Here is a 25327-nt window from a genome sequence, read left to right on the forward strand (position 1 = left end):
CTATCAGAACGCAGAAGCTGGGCAGAGGCAGCATACCAAACTTCACTTTCTGCTAACACTGTTTGCCAACAAAGCACTGCCTGTGGCAGCATGCTGCACAAGGAGCTGCTTTGGCTCATCTGTGAGCTCTCAGTGGCTGAAACAATAATTACATCTAATTACACAGATTAGATAGAGAGTTTTTAATCAGCTGGTTCTACCACAGCAGTGCTTGAAAACACAACAAACGGGCCCACTGACACTTAACATTCAACTGTAAAAAGCTGCTTTAAAAATCCCTACAAGCACACAGAAAACAGCTTTTACCACAAGAAGAGTATAAATACAGTAAACTTGCTTGCTCACCCGTTGTCCTGTTCTTTTGAGAGTTTTAAAGTTCTTTTAAAAGTTTTTATGCCTTCTGATATTTACATATTTTAATTGAGTCTTCTCACGCATGTTCATGTAAATAATGATTATTTTGCATTCTTCTTTGTGAGTGGAGAGAATTGATGGACTGTTGGTTTGACCAGTGTGGTTGGAGAGGTGGCAGTTTCGCCCTCCAATCCACTGCCACTTTTGCTATTGTATATATACCGGAGTCAGAAAATAAAGTTGGCTTTTTTGAGTTTTTTTTTTCTTTCCTTTTACATCTAGCCTGCTTCTGTGAGCTGTTTTGTGTCGCAGTGTGACACTGCCCTTTGTCTGCTATTTATTGCCTGCAAACAAGTTGTTTTGCTCAGTTTTTTATGGTAATGCTTGTATAACATGATCCCTTATTAGAGGCCAAAGGAATTACCATTAGCAAAACTAACTTGCTTTATGATCTGCACACACATAGAATACAGTTCCCTTCAAACAAACCTGTTATCTAAATCAAGATCAAACGAATGTGACAGAGTAGGGAAGACCATACAGATAACAGTACCAATTCCATGTAATTACAGATAAGCAGCATCTCCCTCAGCACAAAGCAATTAAACATGTTTATTCAGCTATCTTGGAATCAACATGCACAGCTAGATGGGTCTGTGAGTTTCGTAACTGTTAGCTTTACCCTGTGTTTTCATCCAAAAGTCAGTTGCACAAGAAAAGAAAAATTAAAAAGCAGTTATAGTTCTAAATAATCTCTTTGACAAGCAGAACCTGAGCCACCATGTGTGCTCTAATCCATGTTAGACATTTAACAGCTCAAACAGGACAAAGGATTGAAAGTTTATCTTAGTGATAGACATTTTTTCCTATTGAACTTTTCATAATTTCTTAGGCGATTAAGCTTATTTTAAGAGGGGAGCATTCTTCTGCTTTGAATCCATACAGCATCCTCATCCAGGTGGATGCACTCTGCCCAAACAAACAACACACAAATGACAGCACACAAGAGGTGCTGCTGACCCATCTGAATTGTCTAGAACCTTCTTCCCATGAGGGGAATCACTCAAGACTAGTCATGTCTACTCTCAATACCACAGGTATGTAATCATCCTAAAAACACTGTATGGAAAAGTTAAACGCCTTAATGCAAACCCTAGCACCATTATTTCTTTTCTGCCCATGGTGGATCATTCACTGTCTTGCAGATGTTATTCAGCAGCAAATAATAAAATGACAACACACCAGTTACAGAGGAGGGCAACAGCACAACCCACCAATAGCTCAGAAAATGTACCAAAATTCATGAAAAAAAAAGGCAAAGTCAAGTACTACTGATAAAACAGACAGGAGGGGCAGGCAGGTCACAAAAATCATCCAAATGCAGCTGGACAAATCTAAAGGCAAATTAAAACTGTAAATAAAAGTTCATTGAACAAAAAACAACCAAATCCTAACAGATCAGTTTAAGCTTTCCTAAAAGCAACACACAAGACAATTGTGTTTGCCGTCATGACCCACAATTCATACATGAAACTTATTTTCCATAAAAATATACCTTATCCACTCTTGCTGGTGGTAGAGTATTTTATATATTTTTTTTCTCCACATACATATCACAGAGGAATGGAATTATGTCCACAAGAATCTGAAGTGTTTGCTTCACTGAGTCCACTTGGACAAACTCTTACATTACTGAGACTTCAGCTGACCCTGTTATTCAGCATTTTCTCTTACAAGCATTTCAGGAAAAAAAATGACTGTGTAAGACTCTTGATTTCCATTTTAAAAAACCTACTTCAAAAACAGAAGGTTTTTTTCCCAATCCCATTCTGCTTCCTAAAAAAAGCTGAAGTACAAATTTAACAACAGAAAATAGTTTGAAGGTTAATTTAAATATGATACCTGCACTAAAGACATTTTCTCCAGAAACCATTAAATAACATTTTATTCAAAAATTGGCATAAAGACCCGAGGACTGGTTTCCTGTTGCTACGTTCCAGTTGCCCACATGTAAAATGACACAAACCAGAGGATATCAGGTATGAAAATTGGATCAAGTCTCACTGCCAGCATTCTTTCCAGGATGGGAGGGAATCTTGTCAGTGTCACATGCACATCTACACCACAAAGAATTGTTACTGGCAATTCTTCCAAAGAGGTCACATCCCACTACCAAATATTCTCTATCCCTTATCACCCCAGACTCTGGAAATTACTTTTGACAGCATTAGTGATCACAGGTTTTATTCTCAAGGATTAGCATAAAAAGAGAAGAGAGAAAATTTCACCCTACTCTATCCAACAAACACTGTACTTCTGCAAAAAGAAGTAACACATCAGATTATGAACCTACAAAGATCCTCTAAAAAATCCAAGTGATTTGATAGAGCTTCTGGTGAAGAAACCAGAGAAATTAACTAATTTTGAAACTTGTATAAGAACAAAGACTGCAGAAGTCCATGCTACAGGTACACAGAAAAGATGTCACTTTGACAAGGAGACAGCACTCACACGAGCATTGCAAAATTAAATATCATGTGTGGAACAGACCAGTAAGTGCCTTAACCAACAGATTAGCACAAACACATTTGCCAATTAACGTGGTCAAGAGGCAGTGCCTGAGAGAAGGGCAGGGGAGCAGCATTGCACACACATCCTAAACACTTGCATTGCCCTTGCTGTCACCAGGTCAAGAACTGATATTCCACAGCACAGCAACCCTGGTCCCTCTCCCTGCTTGGACAAGGAGCAGCATGGTGGGCACAGAGTGCAAGAATGGAAAGATACACAGGGTCAGGGGCCATGGCCACACGAACACACCAAGCAACACAGTGAGCTTGTTTCCAGCCTGCTCTGGGCAGATCTGTTGTCACCTCAACCCTTCATGACCCACACCAAGTAAGGCTGTTGTGGTTTAGGAATGGTACTCCCATGTTCAGCACCCACACCGAGATTCCCCAAATCACAGCTCGCTCCCTCTTCCCCTCTCCTCTGCAGCAGGATGGGACTGAGAACTGAGGACACAAGAGGGAAAGAGGAACTGAGAACAGAAGGCCCAAGAGGGAAAGACCACAGGTCAAGGTAAGAACAATTGACTGGAAACAGCAACGATATAAGAAAACAAACATTAACGGCAACAATATTAACAACAATATTAATTAATACCTTTTATTAATAACAAAAGGCATAAGAAAAGAAATTATTTACATGGACAAACATCCCTGATAATAAAGAATAGCAGACAGCTCCCTCCAGCACACTTTCGCAACCCAAACCTTCTTCCCAGGAGAGAGCGAGTCCCTTCTGCCTCCTCCCAACAGTGACTTGAGGTGCTATAGAATAACCTCCATGTTTCATGCTTCTTCCAGGCTACTGCAGAAATTCACCCTGCTCTGGCCACAACCAGGGCAATATTTTAAATTTAGTTTGATATATGGTAACTAGCTCTACAGGTAACTGTAAGGTCTTGCTGCTAAAAAACCAGCATGGGTACACACTACTCATGGTAATAAACACATTATTATACAACTTTTAATATCTGCTTAAAAATAACGTTGTCTTTGTTTGTGATAACTTGGCCCTTGTATTCCACTCTTTTGCTTTCAGCATGTATGTATTTTAATATACTACTAAAATAGAAAACCAGCAACCTGACTTGCTGAGCAAAAATAATGACATTCCTAAACTGTATAGGAAGATACTTTACAGAACTATAAAAACCACAGGACTAAGAATATGCTTCCAAGTGTACTTACTGGACCATTTGCTAAATTATTTTAACTATTACAGTCTTTGAAACTATTCTAAAGTTGGTACCTTAATTGTTTCATGCCCTAGTAGGTGTTAAAATTTATCCTTTTTTTATTTTCCAAAAGCCAGCTCCATCAGGTTCTGAGCACTTATTCGTGCCCACTCACAGACAGGTCAACAAGACAATTTTTTGTAACCTTTGCTGAAATGAAGTCTTGAGTCTCTAATTATTCTCTCTACCAGCAGATAAAAGACTTCTAAGACTGGTGCTACTGATGCCACTTAGTGATTTTAATTTTTTCCTTTCCTGCCTAGAAAAGCAAACTAATCCACTAGAAATTCTGCGCAACATTTGTAAAAGCAATCCATCTATCAAAGCAAAGCAAATCCATGGGTTGTGACATTCAATATGTCCATGTACACAGAAGACAACTCCATTCATTTGCTTGTGTTATGAAGAAAGCCTTGTCCCACACAATTCAAAAAGCATGATTTATTAATTACTGTATGTAAACAGTCCTGAAAAGTTCCTCTACCTAAAGCAAATGACAATCCCACTACTGGTGAGATTTTCCAGACTTTTGTACTGAGATACAAAAATCCCATTAACAGATGAGCAATCTTGTTTATCTTCAGTACTCCAACTTAGACTGATTCTGCCAAGACATAACCTAATCCAAAGGATTTTGAAGTGCTAAAACCCAAAAAAATCTATGCTAATGGTGTGTGAGAAATGGGATGAGAACAGATAGGGAACTATCACCATTTTTAACTCTATAACCAGGATTACATGAGTAATATTTTACAAAGTAATCAACTTTATCACCAAAACTACTGCTGTAGCTTGAACCGCTGTACAAGCACAACACCACAGTTCCCAAATTACTAAGTTTAAAATCCAAGCTACAACTTTCCATCACAGACATCTTTTCTTAAATCTCAAGCACAGAGCAAGGAAAAAAACCCCTTCTATTTCAGCTAAACTTTTCTGATTTTACCTAGAAACAGAATACTTCCAAGTAGAGCTTTATTCTCCTCAGTGACTGTAAGGCAAGTGAACACTTTGCTTTAAACATTTACTGCTTTCTTTCAAATTGAAAAAGAGGCTTTGAAATATGCTGCATTTTATGCTTCAAGAAGTAAGTCTATTGCTAGTCTCTAGGACAAATTATTTTAGTGGCCATATTCAAAACATTTAAGCATCTTCACAACAGACGAACTAGAACAAATACCTACATGACAGAGCTACAGCCATAAACCTACTTAAAAATTTAGTTTTTAAAATTTAGATAACATGCAAAACCAAAAATAAACACTTTTAATAGAGAATAAAAGCAAATTGGGGAAACATAAAAAGCTGTTAGAAAAAGAGCAAAACCAGATAAAACCAAGCTAAAGACAACAAAGGAAAAATGCACGAAGGAGGAAGTCCTTTAGAAAGGAAGGAGGCTGGAAAAGAACTGCACCAGTAAGCCTCACACTCCTAAGAGAAAGTTGGTATGAGGGAAATCTACAGTCCAGAAAAACAATAAAATCACATTCAAAGAACAAATTTCAGAGCCAGCTGATCATTTCAGGAGAGAACAGAACACCTTCCATCACTGCTGCTTTATATGAAACCAGGCTTAGATGAGGACAAGAAAATAGGAAATGTGGAACAGAATTCCCTTAGGACACATCTCTCTGGTCCAATAAAACATCCAAAGGCTCCAGCAGTTTTCTGTGGAGGACTATTAAAATTGTTTTTATACAGCTGCAGCAGATGGTATGATTCACTTATCTCAAAATAAAAGAGCTCAGGGAACTTTATGATATTATTAAGCATCAAGTTAGAACAAATAAAAAAAGTGCCTTTCATGCAAATATTGAAACCACGAATAACACAGGGAGAAGTCTAGTATTTAACACACTTTTTAGGGAGATAGAACTTGAAGAAACACTGTGCCAGTGACTGTCACAGCACATGTCACAGTCGAGAGGGCCATGATGCACGGAGTATCATCACACAATGGCAGAAAGCTTCAACCAGACAGAGTAACACCAGACAACTAAGAAAGCTTCAACCCATTAAAAAAACACCATACCTTTTCAGAAGGCTTCAGGCATCAGCCCATACACCACAGCACTTCAGGAGGCTGTAGGCTCTGCTCCCCTTGTCCTTCAGCCCAGCCTTTTATCCCCTCCTGCTGATGCACTGCCCCTGTGTGCCTCTGTGCCCTGTGTGGTTGCTCAGCACACCGGGGCACTCCATGGCTCCTCACCTTCAGTTTTATTCACCTGTCCTGCACAGCTGCACCCCCTGGGGATGAAGCTCTGTTGTACAAATACAACCCCAAACATACCCCTTGCAAGAACTCCTTCAATTACTCTTGTCAGGTGAAGGTATCACAAGGTAGAAAATAATCATTCTCTCCCTTCCCTTTCTTTCAGGCTTCCATTAGCACCTGCAGCAATGGAATTTTCAAGTGCCAGGGACTGGACACCTGGCCAGGTACACTCCTGATGTGAACTAGTGCTGTGGCACTGATGCTCTTGTGACTCAGGAGTGTCCTCAGAGCTAAAGAGCTTCAGTGGGAAGAAAAACAGTTAAAAGAGAAAAAGAATATACCATCAAACAATCTTCTACCTCCTCCAGTCTCTAAAAAGGCATTTGTTCACCATCCCAGATTCAGTATTCATCACATATGGAAGTAGTACAGACCTTTCTTATAGTTCAAAATTAGTGTCTCAGTAGTTTTCAGAAATAAGAAACTGAGCTGCAACCATCCATTCATGTTCTCACTCCTCTGTTCTCAGTGGAAACAAGCAGGAGTCCTGCACAAAGCTCTGTTTTCTCTATTAATGCAAATTACAAAAAAAAAAAAACCCTAAAAAATCAAACCTTGCTTTTCTCCCAGTGTTTTTAGGCTGTGTTATTTTCCATAATGAAAGAGACAGCTTCAAGACATGTCCCATGTTGTCCATACAGCCCTTTGCCTCAAGCTGCATGATGGCAAAAAAAACTCAAAAGGAACTGAAGAACAGGAGAAAGAAAGGCTCCAATTTTATTGGAAAACACTAATTACCTGGGGATGGTGGGCACACACGTGGAACCAAAAAAAGCCATTTATTATTATAAGCCATTTATTATTATATAATTTATTATTATAAACCAGGGCACAACACAAGATGAACATCAGGCACTAAAACTACCAAAACTGAGAACATAATCTGCAAGACAACACAAAACCAGAAATTTATTTTTAAGTTTGATTGTGAAAGTTTTGAATGATGCTTTAAAGAGTTTAGGAATAGTGAAAAAACATGAATCAGCACTAATAGGACAGCTCTTAATGATGAAAACTTTAAAAAGTCCTCAAAGGACTCTAAACATCTGTAAAGGCACAGGCATGGTAAAAAGCATATTTACTGAGTATGTGACCCAACAGAGTGAAAAAATTCAAACTGAGTACTACAAAAATCAGAGAGGATAGTAAAAGATAATGGCAACCGCAGGTGTATTCAGGTGTATTCAACAGAAACGACATCTTAAACCACACAAATTTCAACAGCAAAAAACAATTAATCTATGTTGCTAGAAACAAAATACTTCAGCAGGGTGTCAGTCAGTAACACAGAGCTGACAACTGCACTTTAATTACATTTGAGACTGTTACCAATTAGTTAGTCTACAGCACTACAGGCTTCATGTTATGACTCAGTGCACTGACTCATTCAGGAAAACTTTTCCTACCCAGGCACCCAGAAGGATGCAAGATCAAAAGAAAGCAGCTACATTGACCTTCTTAGCAAAAGTCTTGTTTTAAATTTAGATGACCAAAAGTGGATACTGACACAACTGCTCAAGTAGGCTTTTTGAAGGGGAGACTGAGGAGCACTGTTTTAACACCATTGCAGATAAACGTCTCAAAAAAATCAAAAGTACAAATAATGCTTTGTACAGTTTGAAGCCCAAGAAGTACATCTTAATTTTTTTACAAGCTGCTCAAAAGCATTATTTATATTAATAAAAATATCTACCAACAAAAAAAAACCCCTCCTGTTTCCTGTCACTTAAGAGTCCTGGCTGATTTGAACAACTGAAGGCTGAAATTTTTTCTGTGTCAGAAGTAATGTCACCAGCTAATGGAAAGGAGTGGGGAAAAGTGACAAAATGTCTTCAGCCATCTCCTTGTTTTGGGAAAAAAATACCTTTGGTAGATTTTTGAATTAAAACAACTCTACCATTGCACTAAGCAATAGGATTTTCAAGTTTGGCAGTGAAAACAACAGGAAGATAATCCTGGGTGAAAGATTCTTCTATTGCTATTCTCCAAAAACATGTTAAGATTTCCAAGTAAGACTTCTGTGCCAGTTCTTCTTGAATGCTCATGCTATGATGCCAAAGCTGCAAGTGCAGGATCCTGGAAAAGGAAAGCTGTGTTAATTGTTCTCATGTTCTCACCTTCTGCTCTGACAGAACTTAAGAGTTTTATTGTAGGCCTGGAGGAAATGGGAGGAACAGGTAAGGCTCTTGAGGGTTAAAATGAACATGAATGTTACAGTTAAGGAATATTTTTAAATTAAAGCACGTTTTCTCCAGAACTGTACTAGAATCTACAAATCTCAGTATTTAACATGAGTTTTTAGCAGCTGAAAAAGTCAATCCATTAGACTACCAAGCTGCACAAGATGTTAAGTGGTAGGTGTAGGAGTAATTCGGCATTATTTTCTCATGTGTTTTCCCTCTTGTAGTTAATTTCTCTTAGCACAGGTGTTTACTGTGTACTTCCACAAGCCAATTAAATGTAGCAACATGGCCCAGAAAAGTGAAACAGAAGGAAAAGCTGCATATTTTTTCTGAGGTGTTAGTGTGTCTAGCTGGGGTGCAGAAGTCAGGGACAGGAGCTTACAGGAGGTGGTAACATGGCGGGAGCAGGGACGCTGGACCTGTCCCCTTCAGTGGCATCATGACACTCCTCTGCCTTCGTGCTCAGCTTGGCTCCTCCAGCAAACCCTCAGGAACAAATCCATCGCCTCCATCCCAGTTTTCTTTCCCAAAGTGAAGTAACACTGCAAATGGCAATATCCAAGCCAGTAACTGAGGAATGCACTCAGCTGGCAGAGGGACACTGGAACTTTGGCCACACAGCCCCTGTGACTCTCAGGAGGTCACCACACCAAGCAGGCAGGTCACCCTGTTCCTCATTTTTCTGTCTGTAACACTCAGAGACTCTGGATCTGCTTCCCAGACACCCTGTGACCTCCACAGCTGCACGTGGATGCCTCTCCAGTGTGCTGCAAAGCTCTACACCAAAATGCTAACCCCTTGGAAAAACCTGGACAAGAGGCACTTCTACTCAGACATCCACAGCAGAATTTCAGCATTGCTGCTTCTAAATTCTGCCAAGTAGAAGCAATACTACCGTGCTACTTTATAACAGAGCTGTAAACATAAATTCTGTGTAATGAATTTGAATTAATGAGTCTATAAAGTTCTGTGGATGATTCAAAGGTTGTAGGGATATAATTCAAGAGACAAAAGGCTAAATTTAAAGCAAAGCTTGAACAGTAAACAGCATATGAGACATATCCATTAACAGAACATCAGGATTATTTCCCTAGCACTATGTGGCTCTATCTACCTGAACAGGCCAGTGGAAGGAGATTCTCAAAGGACAGAATCAACATTTTGTATGGGCCCCTGCACAAAGGCCAGCAGGTTTTACTCTAGATCATTTCCAAGGTCTTCTTTTTCTAGTATCATCCCTAGATTACAGTTTGCTTATAAAGTCAATGCCAGCAGAGGTCAGCATCCAATCCTGCTGAACAATTACCCATGTAAAAAATTCTTCATCAAAAAAGAGAGAAGTCCTTTCACTTCAAACAAAATATACACTATGTATGCTCACTCCCGAACTCACAACAGCAATATTGCTGGTTTTAAATAATGGCATCTATCAAACCTTAAACTATTTAATCATGTTTCTAGAACTATTCTAAATCTAGAACTACTTTTGCTAAGGCAAAAATACTGATTAGAAGATTTAGCAATTGGAGATCTCTTTTTTCCCTCTTAGCATTTCAGCCTCCAGTGGGAGAAAAAGGAGTTTCCTTGAAACACTCTCCTCTTCTGCTCTGCTGGAAGTCCTCTTTGTTGAATGACCATGACCCACATAAGCAGATATACCTGCAGCTTCTCAAAGCTATTTAACAAGGTCTTCAGACTAAATCTTGAAAGTCAAGGTCTGCCTACCCCTTATCAAGTCCAAATCACGTATCTACAAATTTCCATTGCATTTCTCCATTGTGAGCACTGTTTCTTTGGCTGACTCAAGATGTGACTTAAAATGGCTAAGTATCCTCTGACCTCCCAGTTTATCTCAAAATTATTTACTGCACCACTACATCCTACCTAATGCAAGCAACCATGTAGAGAAAGGTTTATATTTTAATTTTTGCATAACAACCCAAGAATTTGTCCTCAATTCCCATTCAATAGACAATAATTAAAACAGCTTACTTGTTTTATATGCCTGTCAACAGGAGGGGTTTTTAAAACTATATGAAATAAACCAGATTGTGAAAAACCACTAGCATCGTGAGACACGATATATAAGTTATTTGTGAGATAGCAACAAAGACTTGTTAGTAGAGAAATGTAGTTTTAGAGAAATGCTGGAAGAGCTCTACTGTTTTTATAAGAAACTACACACACTCAAAGTCTAAGAAGAAAACATTATTTAAATATACCTTGCTGCTATTCACACGCAAATAGAAACTATCCTAGAACTAAGAAAATAAGAGGTCAAAGAGACTAAGTTATTCTTGCATTTTTATACTATTTTGTTCATATTTAGTAAGAAGCAATATTTAGGCTTCAGCATGCTAATAACCTTTGCTTTCTCTTATGAGAATTCAAAATATTTTGCAAGTAAGTTCTGTCAAGTAAATCAGACATAGCTGTTTTTAAGCTAGAACACTTTGATTTTTAATCACCTGCTCAAAATCAGACGGGAAAATAGTAATACAAATCCAGTGAATCACACACAGCCCATAGACACCCTGCTATGCTTTACCTGCATCCTGAAAAGTTGCAATTTTTTCATTTGCATTCTGTTGCTTCTGTCAGGACTCTAAAAATGACTAAAAAAGGTGACTTACTATACAACTCAATGTTCTGATGTCATCTCAACATCAATTGGTAACAAAACACTGCCATGTTGCAACATAAAACTCCTTATCAATAAAAAGGAATAAAAATGGAACTTCTGGAAAAACAAAACATCTGCGGCAAGAAGTGGTTAAGGTTACCCTGCGGAGCAAAGCCTCATTGCAGATTTCCCTGCAGTAAACTGGAAAATGCTTTAAACCTGTGCAAGGTAAACAAGCTTTATACAAATCTGTAGACCCAGTACCAATAAAATGCTACTGATGACACCACTATGAAAATTGTGTTTTACCTATACAGGCGTAATTCCCATCCAAAGCTTGTTCAAGTATACAAGAGCTGAACTTCTCAGTGAAAATATTATAAAGGGATTAAAAGGCATTATGCAGGATAACACAGCCTGCCAGAAAATAAATTTTACCAAAAAAGTCAAATTTACAGTTCTGTATTTTTGCTAATGGCAATACATTACACCATGAAACCTGTTTTTTTCTGGCACCAAGGAAAAGGAAAAGATCAAATTAAGTATACAGCAAAGAAGAATTTTGATTGCAAACAAAAGATATCTCCTATCAGTTCTATACAGCACATGACTTTCACCTATGTAAAAAGTAATCACTTGTAATTTCAAAAAGTAAGGACTGATATGTAAAACATAACTGGACTAGTTTTTCTCCACAAGTACTTTTTGACATACTATGAAATGAAAAAAAAGTTGTTTACACACAAAGTCTAACAATCTACATCACCAAGAGAATAGAAATGAACAGTTGGCATTTTGTAGGAAAACAACCTTCTCAGATCACACATTAAGTACGATACAAAATGATTTTCCAGTATTGGCCTATTCAACAATTCAACGTAATGAAAACATCATTTCCCATTTTCCCCATTCATGTCACTGGTACACTAACAGAGGATGCTGCTGGATTATACCAGAGTACAGCTGAAATATCTGTAACAGCACTAAGTTTGCATATCCAAGAATTTCAGGAACTTGCACTATCAACCATCTCTTCATCATTCCACACAGAGAAGAAAAAGATGGCTGTGAACACATTTTGCAGCACCCATCAGCCATAGCCACTTAGCGCCTCAAAATAATTTCCAATGTATTTTCTTCACAAAGGTTCAATTTTCTGATTACAGCTAAATAGGAAACAACATACAAACAAAAATGAAGAGGTTTTTGTATGAAAACATATAAAAAGGCATTTTACCTCTGCTCTGCTTTGTTTTGCACTCCTTACTTATTTTCTAGAGCCCCTTCCCCCTTGCACAAGAGGTAAGGGATGCAAACAAAAACCACCTCCTGCCTCTGCCACCTGCTTTTAGACAGCACTGGCAGACCTTGCCTCACTGTGCATTATTTACTTCACTCATTTTCCTAAGAGTAATGTTGTCTGGAATTATATTTAATGACGTTATGACTCAATCACACCATTAGTAACATTTCCATAGGAAATTAAAATTTCAGTGTCTGAATGACTTCAGCTAATCATCAGACTTAACAAGAAAAAACTGACTTCCGCTGCTACCTCACAAGAAACTTCTTTCCTCGATTATAACTGAGGAGCTATTTAAGATGCAATGAAAATTTTACAAAGGCTCAAGTAAAAATCTAATTCTTTATTACTAATGGTTAGCCAATCCCAAAAATCTATGGACATGTTTTTGATAAGCCTTGGCTGCCAGGTTCCTACAGCAATGTTGACATTAAATAATACCATTTTGATACAGAATCAACCTGAAACAATATTCATTTATTTCAGGGACATTGTTAAAACAGAAGAATTTGTCATTTATTAAAACACAGTTATTAGGAAAGTATTTTCCCAAGATGCTAAGCATCAGCAAACATCACAGGCATGAAGATCACATGTTCAGAAAGCCTGGGGAAAATAAAAAATACTAAAAAAACCATCAGACCATATGTGTGCATGACACCTGTTTAACCTTCAGATATCTGTTTAAACAACAAATTTAGTAGCTTAACCTGTTAGTTAGCTCTTTACTCAGATTAATTCTGTGCAAAACTACTGCCAGCTGTATGAAACACAAAATAAGAAAACAAAACCTGCAGATATCTCCCATACTCCACCTGCGATCTTCAATTGTTAGTAATATTTTGTGTGATAGAAAAAAAGTCTGCATTTCTATTTGCAAACTCAAATTCAAATATTCAATAAGCTTAGCCAAAAGGCTGACTAAAGACACACAGTACTAGATGAGGAGGAAATGAGTAGCTACATATATTAATTATCACCCTTTCTGAGAACATAGGCTCACTCAAGTTAAAATTTAAAGGGCTTAGATTACTTTCTGGTGAATTTTATTAGTTTTCCCCAAGAGGTGCAAAGACTAATGCTATCACAACAGCCAAGGAGAACATACACAGCGTCATTCCAAGCTGAGTCACCCCAAAGCACTGAATCTTGCTTTATTATAACACAGCATCTTAGGCAGCCTCCTGAAGTGCTGCCGTTTGTTATGTGTTAGAGCAGTAACAGCAAACGAACCCAGCGTCACCATAAAACCAGACCTGCACATCTGCGGGGCTGTTGGCAGCAGGCAGCCCCTGCTCCCTTGCTGGTCTCTCTGGATGCAGCAGCTGCAGGCTTTCCTTCCTCTACTGCCACAGAGAAAGATGCAGAACCAAGCTGGTGAGAGGTCTTCTACTTGTGCCTGCTGGTAACATTTCAATATGCCTCCAGAGAGCCATGATGCAGCTTGGAAGATGAGGAGGTCAGGCAGATGGGCAGTAACTACAACCTGAACATTCTTTCCTGTGCAGCTGTAGCCATCAGCTTATTCTTCCTCTCATCCAAGTATTCTAGTTCTTTTCTCTCTAAAGACCTAATTCTTGAAGGACAAAAAAAGGAAAAATCTTAAGGGACTTCTTCACCATGACTCATTCGTATCCTGCCATCATTCAGGTCCAAACACACGGATATTTTACACTTCCTGATGCCACAGGCTAATCACTCAGCAGTACCAGCTTCAAAACAGAGAACACTTAAGCAATGCTCTCAAATAAATGGCACATGCTTTCAGTCACCTGTCAATATGGAATTTAAGAACCCTGTACTTTTGGAGGGCCCACTACAGAAGTCAGTAAACAAGCAGACCATTGAAGAGTGTGACCTTCTCTGCCTCCTCTACTGGCAAGCTGTTCATGAATATCACCTCCTGTCCTGTTCTCTTCCCAGTCCCCTTCTGTCCTCTCTCATCTTGGGATGGTACTCACACAGATGCAGCTGCTGTAAAACACAGATAACATTTGTTGGCACTGCACTGTTAAATAACACTCCTACCTTACTACATTTTATTTCGCCTGCATGCCACAGCAGAGAGCAATTGGTTGTAAGTCAAGGAATGTAAACAAATGGAGTCCGCTTTTCCAAATTTCCAGACAATATTAGTATTTTAAGTACTTGAAGGACTATCTTTTTCATGTCTTAGTCAAAAGTATTTTGAGAATGTTTTCCGTTTTCATGGACTAACTTCAAAAACTAACTTCACTAAAAACATCCCTCTTAAAGTATGATTTTAGCCAAGTATTTCAAACAGTGCTATCTGATGAGAATCCATTTAACTAGTTTCCTAGTAGATACATCCAAAAATACTTTGAATATATATACACATTTTATTGCATGAACATTTTATTACACACTTCCACACACAGCTGTGATATGAAGCCTGGCTGGCCTTTTCTGTAAATTTACAATATGAGCAGCCAGGACATCAGGCAAGGTAAGAGTGACAGAAAAAATACACAGGAACTACATGATCAACTGAAACAACTCTCAATATGCCCCAGTAACACGGGAAAAAATTCCCCAGTAACACGGGAAAAAAGCGTGTTCCGGAATTTGCAGAGTACTTTCAGAATTACTATGTGTTAATTTATTGACTCTTGAAAGTTTCTGTATCTTCCTTTCTTTTTTACAACAATCACTACAAAACTCACTGTGCGGCTGACAAATTAGCCATAAAATTTGCATATAGAAAGATATTTTCATCATGCTTTCATAAAAAAAAGTTGTATCTACAATAAAGAACATTATGCAATTTGATTGCTTTGTCACCTTACTCATTTTACAAGTCCAGTGAAAAACAGGCTAAAACAATACAAACTTTTACTATGTTCATGTGTGTGCAGTGCTTTTCCAAAGTAAGTATTTCATCATTTACCTCATGATGCAACTAATATTCCCTTCCAAACTTGGTATTTTGGCTGCATTTTACCAAAAAACTCATAGAACTTGAGAACTCAGAATTAATTTTTCCAGATCCCTTTTCAGTTGCTGGGCACCCTGCAGAAAAGTTCAGTTTTGAGAACCTTTAGCACAAACAGGTCATTCCAGTTAGAAATGATTTGCAGATGGCTTTGGAGGTGCTGTGATGAGAACCCTGGTCACCAGCACCACCATGTAACTATTTATACACCACAACACTTGGAAAGCTCTGCCACAGAACAGAAGCCCCCTCTGCAGGGTGCTGTTCAGAGAAAGGTTATTTCTGCCTCCAAGCGTTTCTGCTCGGTACAAGGCAGAAAGGGAATACTGATGTATGGACAAGAACACACAGAAACTAAGACAACAATTCCAGAACTGACGCTGCTTTCTCACAGCAGCAGTCTCCCTCAGCTTCCTCCAAGTGTGTTCTACTACCTGACTAACTAGCTCTCTAGAAAAGGAAGGAAACAACCATGCTGCACATCAACATCCAAGAGTAGCAACAACAGAACCTCCAGGAGGTGAGAAGCTGCCTTCAAAATTGAACCCCAGAGCTCAAGCAGCACTTCACTCACAACAAAACAATGTCTGGCTGTCAGCAATGTCTTACACTTCCTTCCTGTTATTTCAGAAGTCCATGCTCACACTTCTGAAAATTAATTCTGTGATGTTTGGATATGTGAAAATAGTAACTATCCTGAAAACAAAGCAGTATGTACCTGAAACAGTGAAAGGAGAGCTAATGGCAAAGCTGCATGTTCTCAGGAAATACTTGTCTCTTTCTAGAAAGCACCACATGATTTCCAAGAAAAAGAAATAACACAAGAAATATAACACACGATTTTCAAGACAAAGACAATACCTCCTTCAATGAATGCTAAGTAGCAAAAATAATCTGAATAACATCATGGAGCATCAAAAGGGAAATATCCACAGTGAGTCATGGCTAACTCTCAAGATGATGTCAGAAGATATCTCTTTGGGGAAAATTAACTGTCTTCTTTTTTTTAATATACAAATTAACATAATGAGGTAAAAAATCATCTAATATTAACAGCTTCTGATAAACCCCTTAAATACTGGAGAAAATGGGAAGGTCTCATTAATTATTTCTCACCTCAAGTTTGACCACCTACCATTTAATTTACAGATACTAAAAAAAAAAAAAACACCTTCTAGAACTATCATAAACCAAGTAATACTAGCAGACCATATAGTATCTCCATTATAGTCTCTCCTAGATCATACTCAACCATAGATAAAATCAATCACTAGAACCATGGATGTCATCAGATTACAGGCTTTCCCATATCATCTGAGTAGGGCATAATATTTGCTTCTCTTCTAATTGGAGTTTAAATATTATATATAGAAGTATTTGTTGGTGCTGGAGCACTACCATTCCCTAGAGCTTCACAACTCAAAAACCTTGAAGATTCTCATAAGAACAGTTGAAATTTCAGAGTTTTATCCTCTGGCATTCACAGAACTCACTGCTATTGAAATACTTATTATGTTATAGCCACATCTCTACTTAAAAAGAAATGTGAGCATTGCAAAGGAAAAAAAAAAAAAGGAAAAAGTAGGCTGGAAACTGGGAAAACATGCTTCTGGATGTCCAAACATTGATTCCAAATAGGTTTGGTTCTTTAAGAGAACAGAGAATTGTTCAGACAACTCCAAAAACATTGGTGAGGTATTTGCAAACAACACTCATGGACTGAGAAGATTAAAATGTAATCAATACAGTAAACTTAAAGAGGAAATTACTTATGTGTGGACTTACTGCAACAGACTTTTCATTGAGCAGGGAGGTAGATTGGTGAAATCTAATTTTTAGTCTTTGCTTCAAAGACTGGACTACTACAGGGACTTTGCAAAACAAGGCAATAAAAGAAAATTCAAAGATAAATGGAAGTATTATTGCTCCAACTCCTGACAAACAGATTCCCCAAAGGAGACAGTCAACAAGAATATTCAGTGGGAGGGCACTAACATCTTCATCTCCGTGGTGACTCACTCTTAAGTAACATTTCCTTTCATAAGAACCTCTATAAGTAAAATGAAAATCCCATTCAGTGACCATAACTATAGGGAGAACATCATCTTCCTAATTAGATTTTTTTATATTGGTAGCTCCTTGTCTTCAGACACAAGAAGAAATAGAGGCCCAAATCAGCTATTTTATAACAAAGAATATAACTCCATTAAAGCTGAGCAACGGAAATCTTTATGTGCAAGGAGAGAATAAAGCAGAAAAACTAAATTCAAGATCAGAGCATTGCCTTTCCTGCCCACAAAACAAAGTGTTCACAGACTTCCTGTCAAGACTCTAATCTTAAAAATGTAAATTTATGTAACACTGCTAGTTGACATCCATGTTAGTACAAACTGATTACCACCACTTGTGTGAGTTAGTGACAAACCGTCTCAACCTGTGTTCAGGCTTCCACTCACACTAGCAAAACTCAGCTGACACATTGCATCCTTTTGCACACTAGTTATTTTTCAGGACTTCAGAAAGTGCTGTGAATACATACAGAAAAATAAAAACAGAAGTGCTGAAGAGTTTCCAGTTTCAGTCATGTTGAACAGGTTGGCAGCATTATAAATGCTTCAGTTTGAGGTAAACACACTTGGGCTCTCTTATAGCAGTGACCAGTGGTTCACTACAAGCTTAGGAATCTGAAAAACCATGTATACACAGAACTGAAAAAATCCCATCCCAATAATAAGCTATTTTACAAATATTTAAATTAGAAAAAATTTCAGGGGCAGTAATACTCTCCACAGTTCATAACCTAGAATAGTTTCTTTTACAAGTCCTGTTGCCAAGGAAGACTTTCTACATCAACAAACACAGTCTAATGGACACTGACTTCATAAGGCTCTTCTTATCTAAGTAAAAACTTGTAAAATTGGAAAAAATATTTCACATAGTGTATCACAGTTTATATGCTCACTTAATGTGTGAATATGTCATCATAGTTCTGACATCAGAATAAAATCTGAACTCAAAGTTCCTTATGTATTTCTCCAATTTAGATATCTTCAACAGTAGAACACATGCCAGAGCAATTTGTATGCTAATGTATCAATACTATTTGCGTTTTCACTGCTTCTTCAAAGACTTAAAATTATATACAAGGCAACACAACAAGATTTGACTGCAAATTTCTGACCACTGAATACACCTCAAACTTGCTATATCACTTTGCCACTGTTGGGTCATACTGTTTTCAAATAAAAATAAAAACATACACAGACTTTGACCTTTCTGCTTCTTTACCTGCTGTTTCATCCATTGTAGTAAAACAACACACTGATAACCCTAAACTCCTAAGATTCTATGAAGCTAACATGAGCACTGAAATCACAGATGAAAGTATCTGAAATATCTAAGTTCTTAAATAATGGTCATTATTCAAAAAATAATGAATGAATACCTTTCAAATGAATACTGAGACCACCCAGACAAAAACCATTTCCCTGTGTATCATTTTTTTCGAGGACACCTGTAACCATTTACTACCCCAGACACCAAAAGCAAACCACTTACACTACTATACCCAAACAAGAAGGCTTGAACCAGTTATCCATGTTAATGGGACTAAACAATGTTTAAAACCTACACCCTTACTACTCTTACACAAGAGGAAGAGGGCTCTTCACCAACTGATAACCACACATGAGAACTCCCCTCTCAGTCATTAACATAACCTTAAGAATACACAAGTGCAACTCAGAAAGACAAGCACAAAAACAACACAATAGCCAAATATGACAGTTTTAATAAATACCACGTACCTGAGGATTCAGGCACACAGACACCAGAATTTTATGAGTTTGAATACAGAGTTTTAAACTAAACTTCAAAACAATTGAGGACCTTTGAAAGGTAAAACTGATTGCTTAAGAAAATCCATTTATTCCTCTAAACAAAAGTCATCCCTACTCTCCAGAATTTTTTCTGCTGGACTGCTAATGGATCACAATTGTAATTAATCATTTAACTCACCTGGCCTGGCTGAGGAGATAAACAATTAACAACCTCCTCCAGCATCACTGGTATGTGCAATCTTCCACATTTACTGTTTTCTGCATTTTGAGGCAGCTCTTCAGCTTCACATTTCTGGACAATTTGTTCCTCTGACTCAGAAAGCTTTTCTGATGAATGGATCCTTCTGGCCAAACCAGCCACATTTACTGAATTCAGTTTCAAGTTACGCAGAAACAAACATCTGCAAATTTGGTATAGACTTTGAGGTAACATTTTGGAGTTGATCAACCTAGAAGAGCAGTAGATGTTGGGAATTACTTTCAAACAAATACTTGAAATAGTGGATTTATTTAAATAACAGAGGGGAAATGCTATAGGCAAAGCTGTACCATTCCGAGTTGGGCAGCTTTACAGATCTGTCGTGTCAGTAAAATGTTTTCAGAACTTTCAAGATTACCTACAAATCAATCATGTTCAAGCAGGTAGCAGATTCTTTTCACTATCAGCTTCTAATATCTGCTTTTGTTGAATTTACCTTGCCAGAGACTACCAAAATTTTGCCTGCATACGGATACATGCTGACAAAGTTACTCTCCTGATCATTTAGACTTCAACTGGGCCATAATTCCCTCAGTTTAAATTTGCAAGTGCACCTCACTCTAGCTTTGGGCAGACACGCAGATGTGTGTTTCACCACAAGCCATAGTGTGCCTATAGAAAACACACCTATTACCATGGTGTGCTCTGCTGGTTTTGCCTGGGCTGGAGTTAATTTTCTCCCCAGCAGCTGAGCTGGGGCTGGTTTGGATTTCTGCTGGCACAGCAGGGAAGAGACACAGCTGGGCAGGAGACCCAGATGCACCCAAGGGATACTCCAGACCAAAGGACACGGTGCTCCGGACAGAAAGGGGGGAAGAGGACGATTGGGGTGGTGGCATTGGTGTTCCCAAGTGACCACTGTTACCTGCGATGGGCCCCGCTCTCCTGGAGATGGCTGGACCAGGGGAAGGCATTCCTTGTTTGCCTGCACAGCTTTTGACTCCCCCGTGAAACCCTCTCCACCTCAGCCGCTGTTTCTGCCTTCCCACCCTTCCCCTTCTGTCCCGGCCCCTCTGTGAGGGCGAGGAGCGCCTGAACGGGGCCAGGGCCACCATCCCCTGTCCTGCCCCGGGGGTGACGCGAGGCACTCTGCTCGCAGCCACGGCCTCCCGCCCACGGGAGATCTCCTTCTCACCGGCGAGCACTCCGTCCGGATTTTATTTCATTTATCTAACAGTGCCCGCCAGAAGGGAACCGGGCCCCACTGCAGGCTGCCGCCCCGGGACCGGCCCTGCGCTAAAGCAGCGAGGACAAAATTCCCGCCCGAAGCACTTTCGGTCAGAGGCGACCGCAGCAGCGGCAGTGGCCGCGGCCCGCTCCGCGCCGGGCCGAGCGGGAGGAGCGGCCGGGGGCTGTCCCCGCCCGAGCCGAGCCGGGCTGGGCCGGGCCGACACGCGGAGCAGAGACCGCCCCGGGAGCGCCTCCCTTCTGTCCGTGCCTCCCTTCGCTCATTCTTGCCGGCCGGCCTCCCGTCCGTGCCCTCACTTTCCTCCTCGCGGGCTCCGCCGCCCGCGCGCCCGGCCCCACGCACTTACCGCCGGCGCTCCGGTGACGTCACGGGGCACAGCCAATGGGAAGGCGAGGAGCGCGGCCTGGCCGGGTTTGAATCCCGCGGCCGGCGGATGGCGGTTGGTGCTGGTGCGGCCGCGGGGAGAGCGGGAGCGAGCCCGGAACGGCCGAGGGCACGGCCCGGTGAGAGACAGAGCGAGCCCGGAACGGCCGAGGGCACGGCCCGGTGAGAGACAGAGCGAGAGACCGGGAACGGCCGAGGGCACGGCCCGGTGAGAGACAGAGCGAGAGACCGGGAACGGCCGAGGGCACGGCCCGGTGAGAGACAGAGCGAGAGACCGGGAACGGCCGAGGGCACGGCCCGGTGAGAGACAGAGCGAGAGACCGGGAACGGCCGAGGGCACGGCCCGGTGAGAGACCGGGAACGGCCGAGGGCACGGCCCGGTGAGAGACAGAGCGAGAGACCGGGAACGGCCGAGGGCACGGCCCGGTGAGAGACAGAGCGAGAGACCGGGAGCGGCCGAGGGCACGGCCCGGTGAGAGACAGAGCGAGAGACCGGGAACGGCCGAGGGCACGGCCCGGTGAGAGACAGAGCGAGAGCCCGGGAACGGCCGAGGGCACGGCCCGGTGAGAGACCGGGAGCGGCCGAGGGCACGGCCCGGTGAGAGACCGGGAGCGGCCGAGGGCACGGGGAGCGGAGCCCCGGCCCGCAGGCGGAGCCCCGGCAGCGGCTCTGCGGCCGGCCCGGGGGAGCGCTCCGGCCGCAGGGCCCGGCCCGGCGCCGTGCCCCGGGGAAGAGCGGCCCGCAGGCCGTGAGGAGTTACCGCAGAGCCGGGCGGGCCCGGCCGGGAGAGGAGCCGGCCCTGGGGCGGCAGCGGGAGCTGCACTGTGTCCGCTGCTGGGCTGAGCCTGCAGCCGCTGGGAGCAGTAGAAATGGGATATGCGAGGAAATCCCGCTTGGTGTCGGTCACTGCGGCCCGTGCGGGGCGCGTTCCCCTAAATCCCGCTTTAACTCTCTTTAACGCTCCCTGCTACGTGGCTGTGTCTATCAAGGGAGGGCAACACGGGCTTTTGTTCTGCTGAAGAACAAAAAGGCTGCTCGCTTTAGCCCACAGAAATGTGGTGTCTGGTCTGAAAGCTTGGTCTGCTATAGAGGAAAGCCTGCAGGGCATTGAGTATTTAAATTGTGAAATGAACTTCAGAGTTCCCTGGGGCAGTGCTGGTTGGCTTTCTGAGAGCTGTGCTGAGTTCAGTCATCCTTTGGGGCGCTTACAGAGTGTCCCAAAGCCTCGCTGCCCTGGGGCAGTCCCATGACAAACGATGGGCCCTGACCGAATGTGTGAATTGCTGGAAAGAGTGAAGGCTCATATTGAAATAAATGTCCTCTCTGTCAATTGCAGAAAGGATTCAGCTGCTAGATCTGACCGAGTGCTGGCAGTGAGGCTGGGGAGCAGGAGGAATGACTCCAGCCAGGGAAGAAGATGTCTGCAGCCACGTCAAAGTGGTGGTCCGTGTCCGGCCAGAGAGCCAGAAAGAAAAGCAGGGCAGCTTCAGCAGGGTGGTGCGTGTCATTGACCAGCACGTGATGGTCTTTGACCCAAAGGAGGAGGAGAGTGACCCACAGCTTGCACATGGACACCTGAAAGGACCATCCAATTCCTTTCTCCTAAACATCTCCAAAAAGGCAAGTTTGTAGGAGACAATCTACATGACATGTAGTTCATTTTAAGGCTGTGCTGGAAAAATAAAGCATTTTTTTTTATACTAGGCAACAGCTGGTTTTATAGCTATAGTGATAGGGGAAACAGTACTGTCAAAGCAGAAATAACAAATGGAAATTTGATATTTCTTTGCTTTACTGTGAATTCTTTACATTCCTACAGCTTGATTGTCACAGCCTGGCTTCACATGTCTTCAAAAGGACAGGAACAACATGAAATGTGAACTTGGTGTCTTCTACATGCTTTCAAGGCCTTTCTTATCTATCTCCTTTATATATGTATCTCACCCATCCATCTCCTTTTTTTCAGAGGGAAGAAATCATTTTTTCTATTCAGATTATAGAAGCCAACACTCTAAATTCAGAAATATTAGAGAAGCCATAACACAGAACTAAATAAATGCAGACAAATATCAAAGTACTTGAAAACGATAAGGTCATAAAATACTACACCTTTTTCATGATAATGATGTAAATACTTAAAAAATGTAAAAATTAAAGTTGTAGTTCTCTTTGACCACATAGAAATCAGAATCACATAATTTGTTGAGGCTTCCCAACTCTGAAAGTTGCCTTATTTTACAAGAAGTTATGAATTTACCACATGGAAATTGCATTTAATGGAAATATAGACTGACTCATAATTGCCTTTGCAAGTGAGCACTAGAAATTATTTTTGCATATTTCAATCTAAATACTTATGTACTTGTGTTACTTTAGATTATATAATTTATTATATATTATATATTTTAATTATTCATTTTTCTAATAAAAATATTAGAAGGTATGGAAGACTATTTTTTCATAGTATTTTAGTAGTATTTATTATAATGTAGTATTTGTTATATATTTTTATATTTTAATTTATTTATAGTATTTATTTTTCTAATAAAAATATTAGAAAGTATGGAAGACTATATTTTTTCATACTATTTTAGTAGTATTTTACTGTTAATATTTCTGGTTTGTGTCCAAGAATGGTCACATCACGAGAATGGTCACAATAATGTTTTAAATAAATACTGAAGCAAATAAAATTGTTTTATCAAAGAATCTACTAGCTCCGTTAAGTTAACGTAAACTTGAAAGAGCATTCCATTCTCTTTAAGTGAACAGTTTTAAGTACTCAGGAAGCTCCTAAAGATAACAAGCTTTTATATGATATGAATAGTTTGCAACTAAACAATGTTGACTTTAATTTTTAGCCACCCAGATAATTTTTTTTCATTCTATAAGTTGAAAGGATGAGGAAATGAAGTTTTCTAATATTTCTTTATACTGTTTCTGGTAGAAATAAAGAATTCCTACTACATCCTTCCTATTCCACAAGTCAAATATTCTTGTAGAACGCAGTACGTCTCCTATTGGGTAAATCAAATTACTTTTTTTCTACTGAAGTTGGAAAACCTCTCTACTTATGGTCTCTCACTATTATTATTATTGACTTTTTCACAAACATGGTCCAAACCCTACAGATTCAGGTGCCATCAAGTGCCTGCAGTTTGCACATGTAAGGGAGTGGGAGTGGATTTTACTCACTCATTTAAGAATACTGCAATGCAGTGGTTGGGACATGCTCCTGACAGTGGGAGTCTTGGATTTTTTTATCCTTGCTTTCATATTTTCTGCAAGGACTCTACACGTATGCAAAATGCATGCACAGTACAGCCCACATTTATTTCCTTCCAGATTTGCTGGGATGCAACAGGCATCTTGTCATCTTTGATCCTTATGACTCTTTCTAAAAATAAAATCATTTTGTTATGTTGAAGAACCTTCTTAGGAAGTATAGAATCTCTTAGCAATTTATTTCTAAAAAGTAATAATAATAATATTAATAATAGAATCCTTGTTTTTGAGGGAAGCATGGAAAGGATTGAAAAAGAGCATGAAGGGTGTTTCTCAAAGCACAGCATCACAGCATTTTTAGAAAATAAACCCAGAAAGAAAACTGAAAAAAGCACGAGCAATGAGTTTAGACATGGGCATCTAAATTCTCATCTATATCCTAGACAGCTAGGCCCTTTACCAAATTTGCCCTAAATACCTGGATGATATGTGTAAAGTTTGAGTTTTATGGAGCTGGGAGACAGGGCAGAGGAAAACAAACAGAAATTGATTCCAGTGGCAGGGTCAGGAAGCATCAGGGGCAGGGTAGACTGTGCCAAGAGCTTTCCTGATAAAACAAAAAACTACTGTATTCAAGCCAAAACATATGGAGCAAGGAAGGGGAGGTGTTTTTTGCAAGCCAAGTATAAAGAGGCACTGCCCCTGAATTTAAGGAGCAGCAGTGGATGGGATAAGAACTGACTTTTCCTCTGATAATTTAACAAACACTTAATATAATCTTTCTTAGAGCAGAAGGGTTTATTGGAAGAACACAGTGCTCAGTGTTTTGTAATAATCATCTTTTTTCTATTCTGACCACGTGCTTGATGCTATTTTGGCATAAAGGAAGGTATAGCTTGTGTTCAAAATCTAGTTTTTGGTGAATAGAGTTGTCCAT

At 40.2% G+C, this 25327-nt stretch overlaps 2 protein-coding genes across 3 annotated transcripts in view; one reads left to right on the forward strand and one right to left on the reverse strand.

Moving 5' to 3' along the window:
* The window catches only part of METTL15 (methyltransferase 15, mitochondrial 12S rRNA N4-cytidine), a 77366-nt gene extending 56107 nt beyond the window's left edge, over positions 1 to 21259 (reverse strand). Inside the window, exons 1-2 of one of the 2 annotated variants that reach the window (XM_030273338.4) lie at positions 21127 to 21259; positions 19511 to 19781 (exon numbers count right to left, since the gene is read on the reverse strand). In XM_030273338.4, the coding sequence (XP_030129198.4) occupies positions 19511 to 19765 (255 nt within the window). In that variant the 5' untranslated portion in view covers positions 19766 to 19781; positions 21127 to 21259. Of the gene's footprint in view, positions 1 to 19510; positions 19782 to 20456; positions 20769 to 21126 lie in introns of those variants that run through there. The other variant, XM_030273339.4, reaches the window with a different exon arrangement.
* On the forward strand, positions 20462 to 23874 carry LOC140684205 (uncharacterized). The gene is made up of 3 exons (XM_072929373.1): positions 20462 to 20538; positions 20691 to 21326; positions 22502 to 23874. The coding sequence occupies exons 1-3, from the start codon at positions 20462 to 20464 to the stop codon at positions 22674 to 22676; spliced, it is 888 nt and encodes a 295-aa protein (XP_072785474.1). The 3' UTR covers positions 22677 to 23874.
* Positions 23875 to 25327: the final 1453 nt, after the last annotated feature.

Source organism: Taeniopygia guttata, chromosome 5 (genome assembly GCF_048771995.1).
Source record: "Taeniopygia guttata chromosome 5, bTaeGut7.mat, whole genome shotgun sequence".
Lineage (NCBI taxonomy): Eukaryota > Metazoa > Chordata > Aves > Passeriformes > Estrildidae > Taeniopygia > Taeniopygia guttata.

What these genes read in the sequence shown, in the direction of transcription:
- LOC140684205 (XM_072929373.1), top strand. Translation starts at nt 20,462, where the DNA reads ATGGGCCCCGCTCTCCTGGAGATGGCTGGACCAGGGGAAGGCATTCCT. An exon ending in GCACAGCTTTTGACTCCCCC is followed by an intron (nt 20,539 to 20,690) that starts GTGAAACCCTCT and finishes CTCTGCTCGCAG; the next exon opens with CCACGGCCTCCCGCCCACGG. An exon ending in ACGGCCGAGGGCACGGCCCG is followed by an intron (nt 21,327 to 22,501) that starts GTGAGAGACAGA and finishes TGTCAATTGCAG; the next exon opens with AAAGGATTCAGCTGCTAGAT.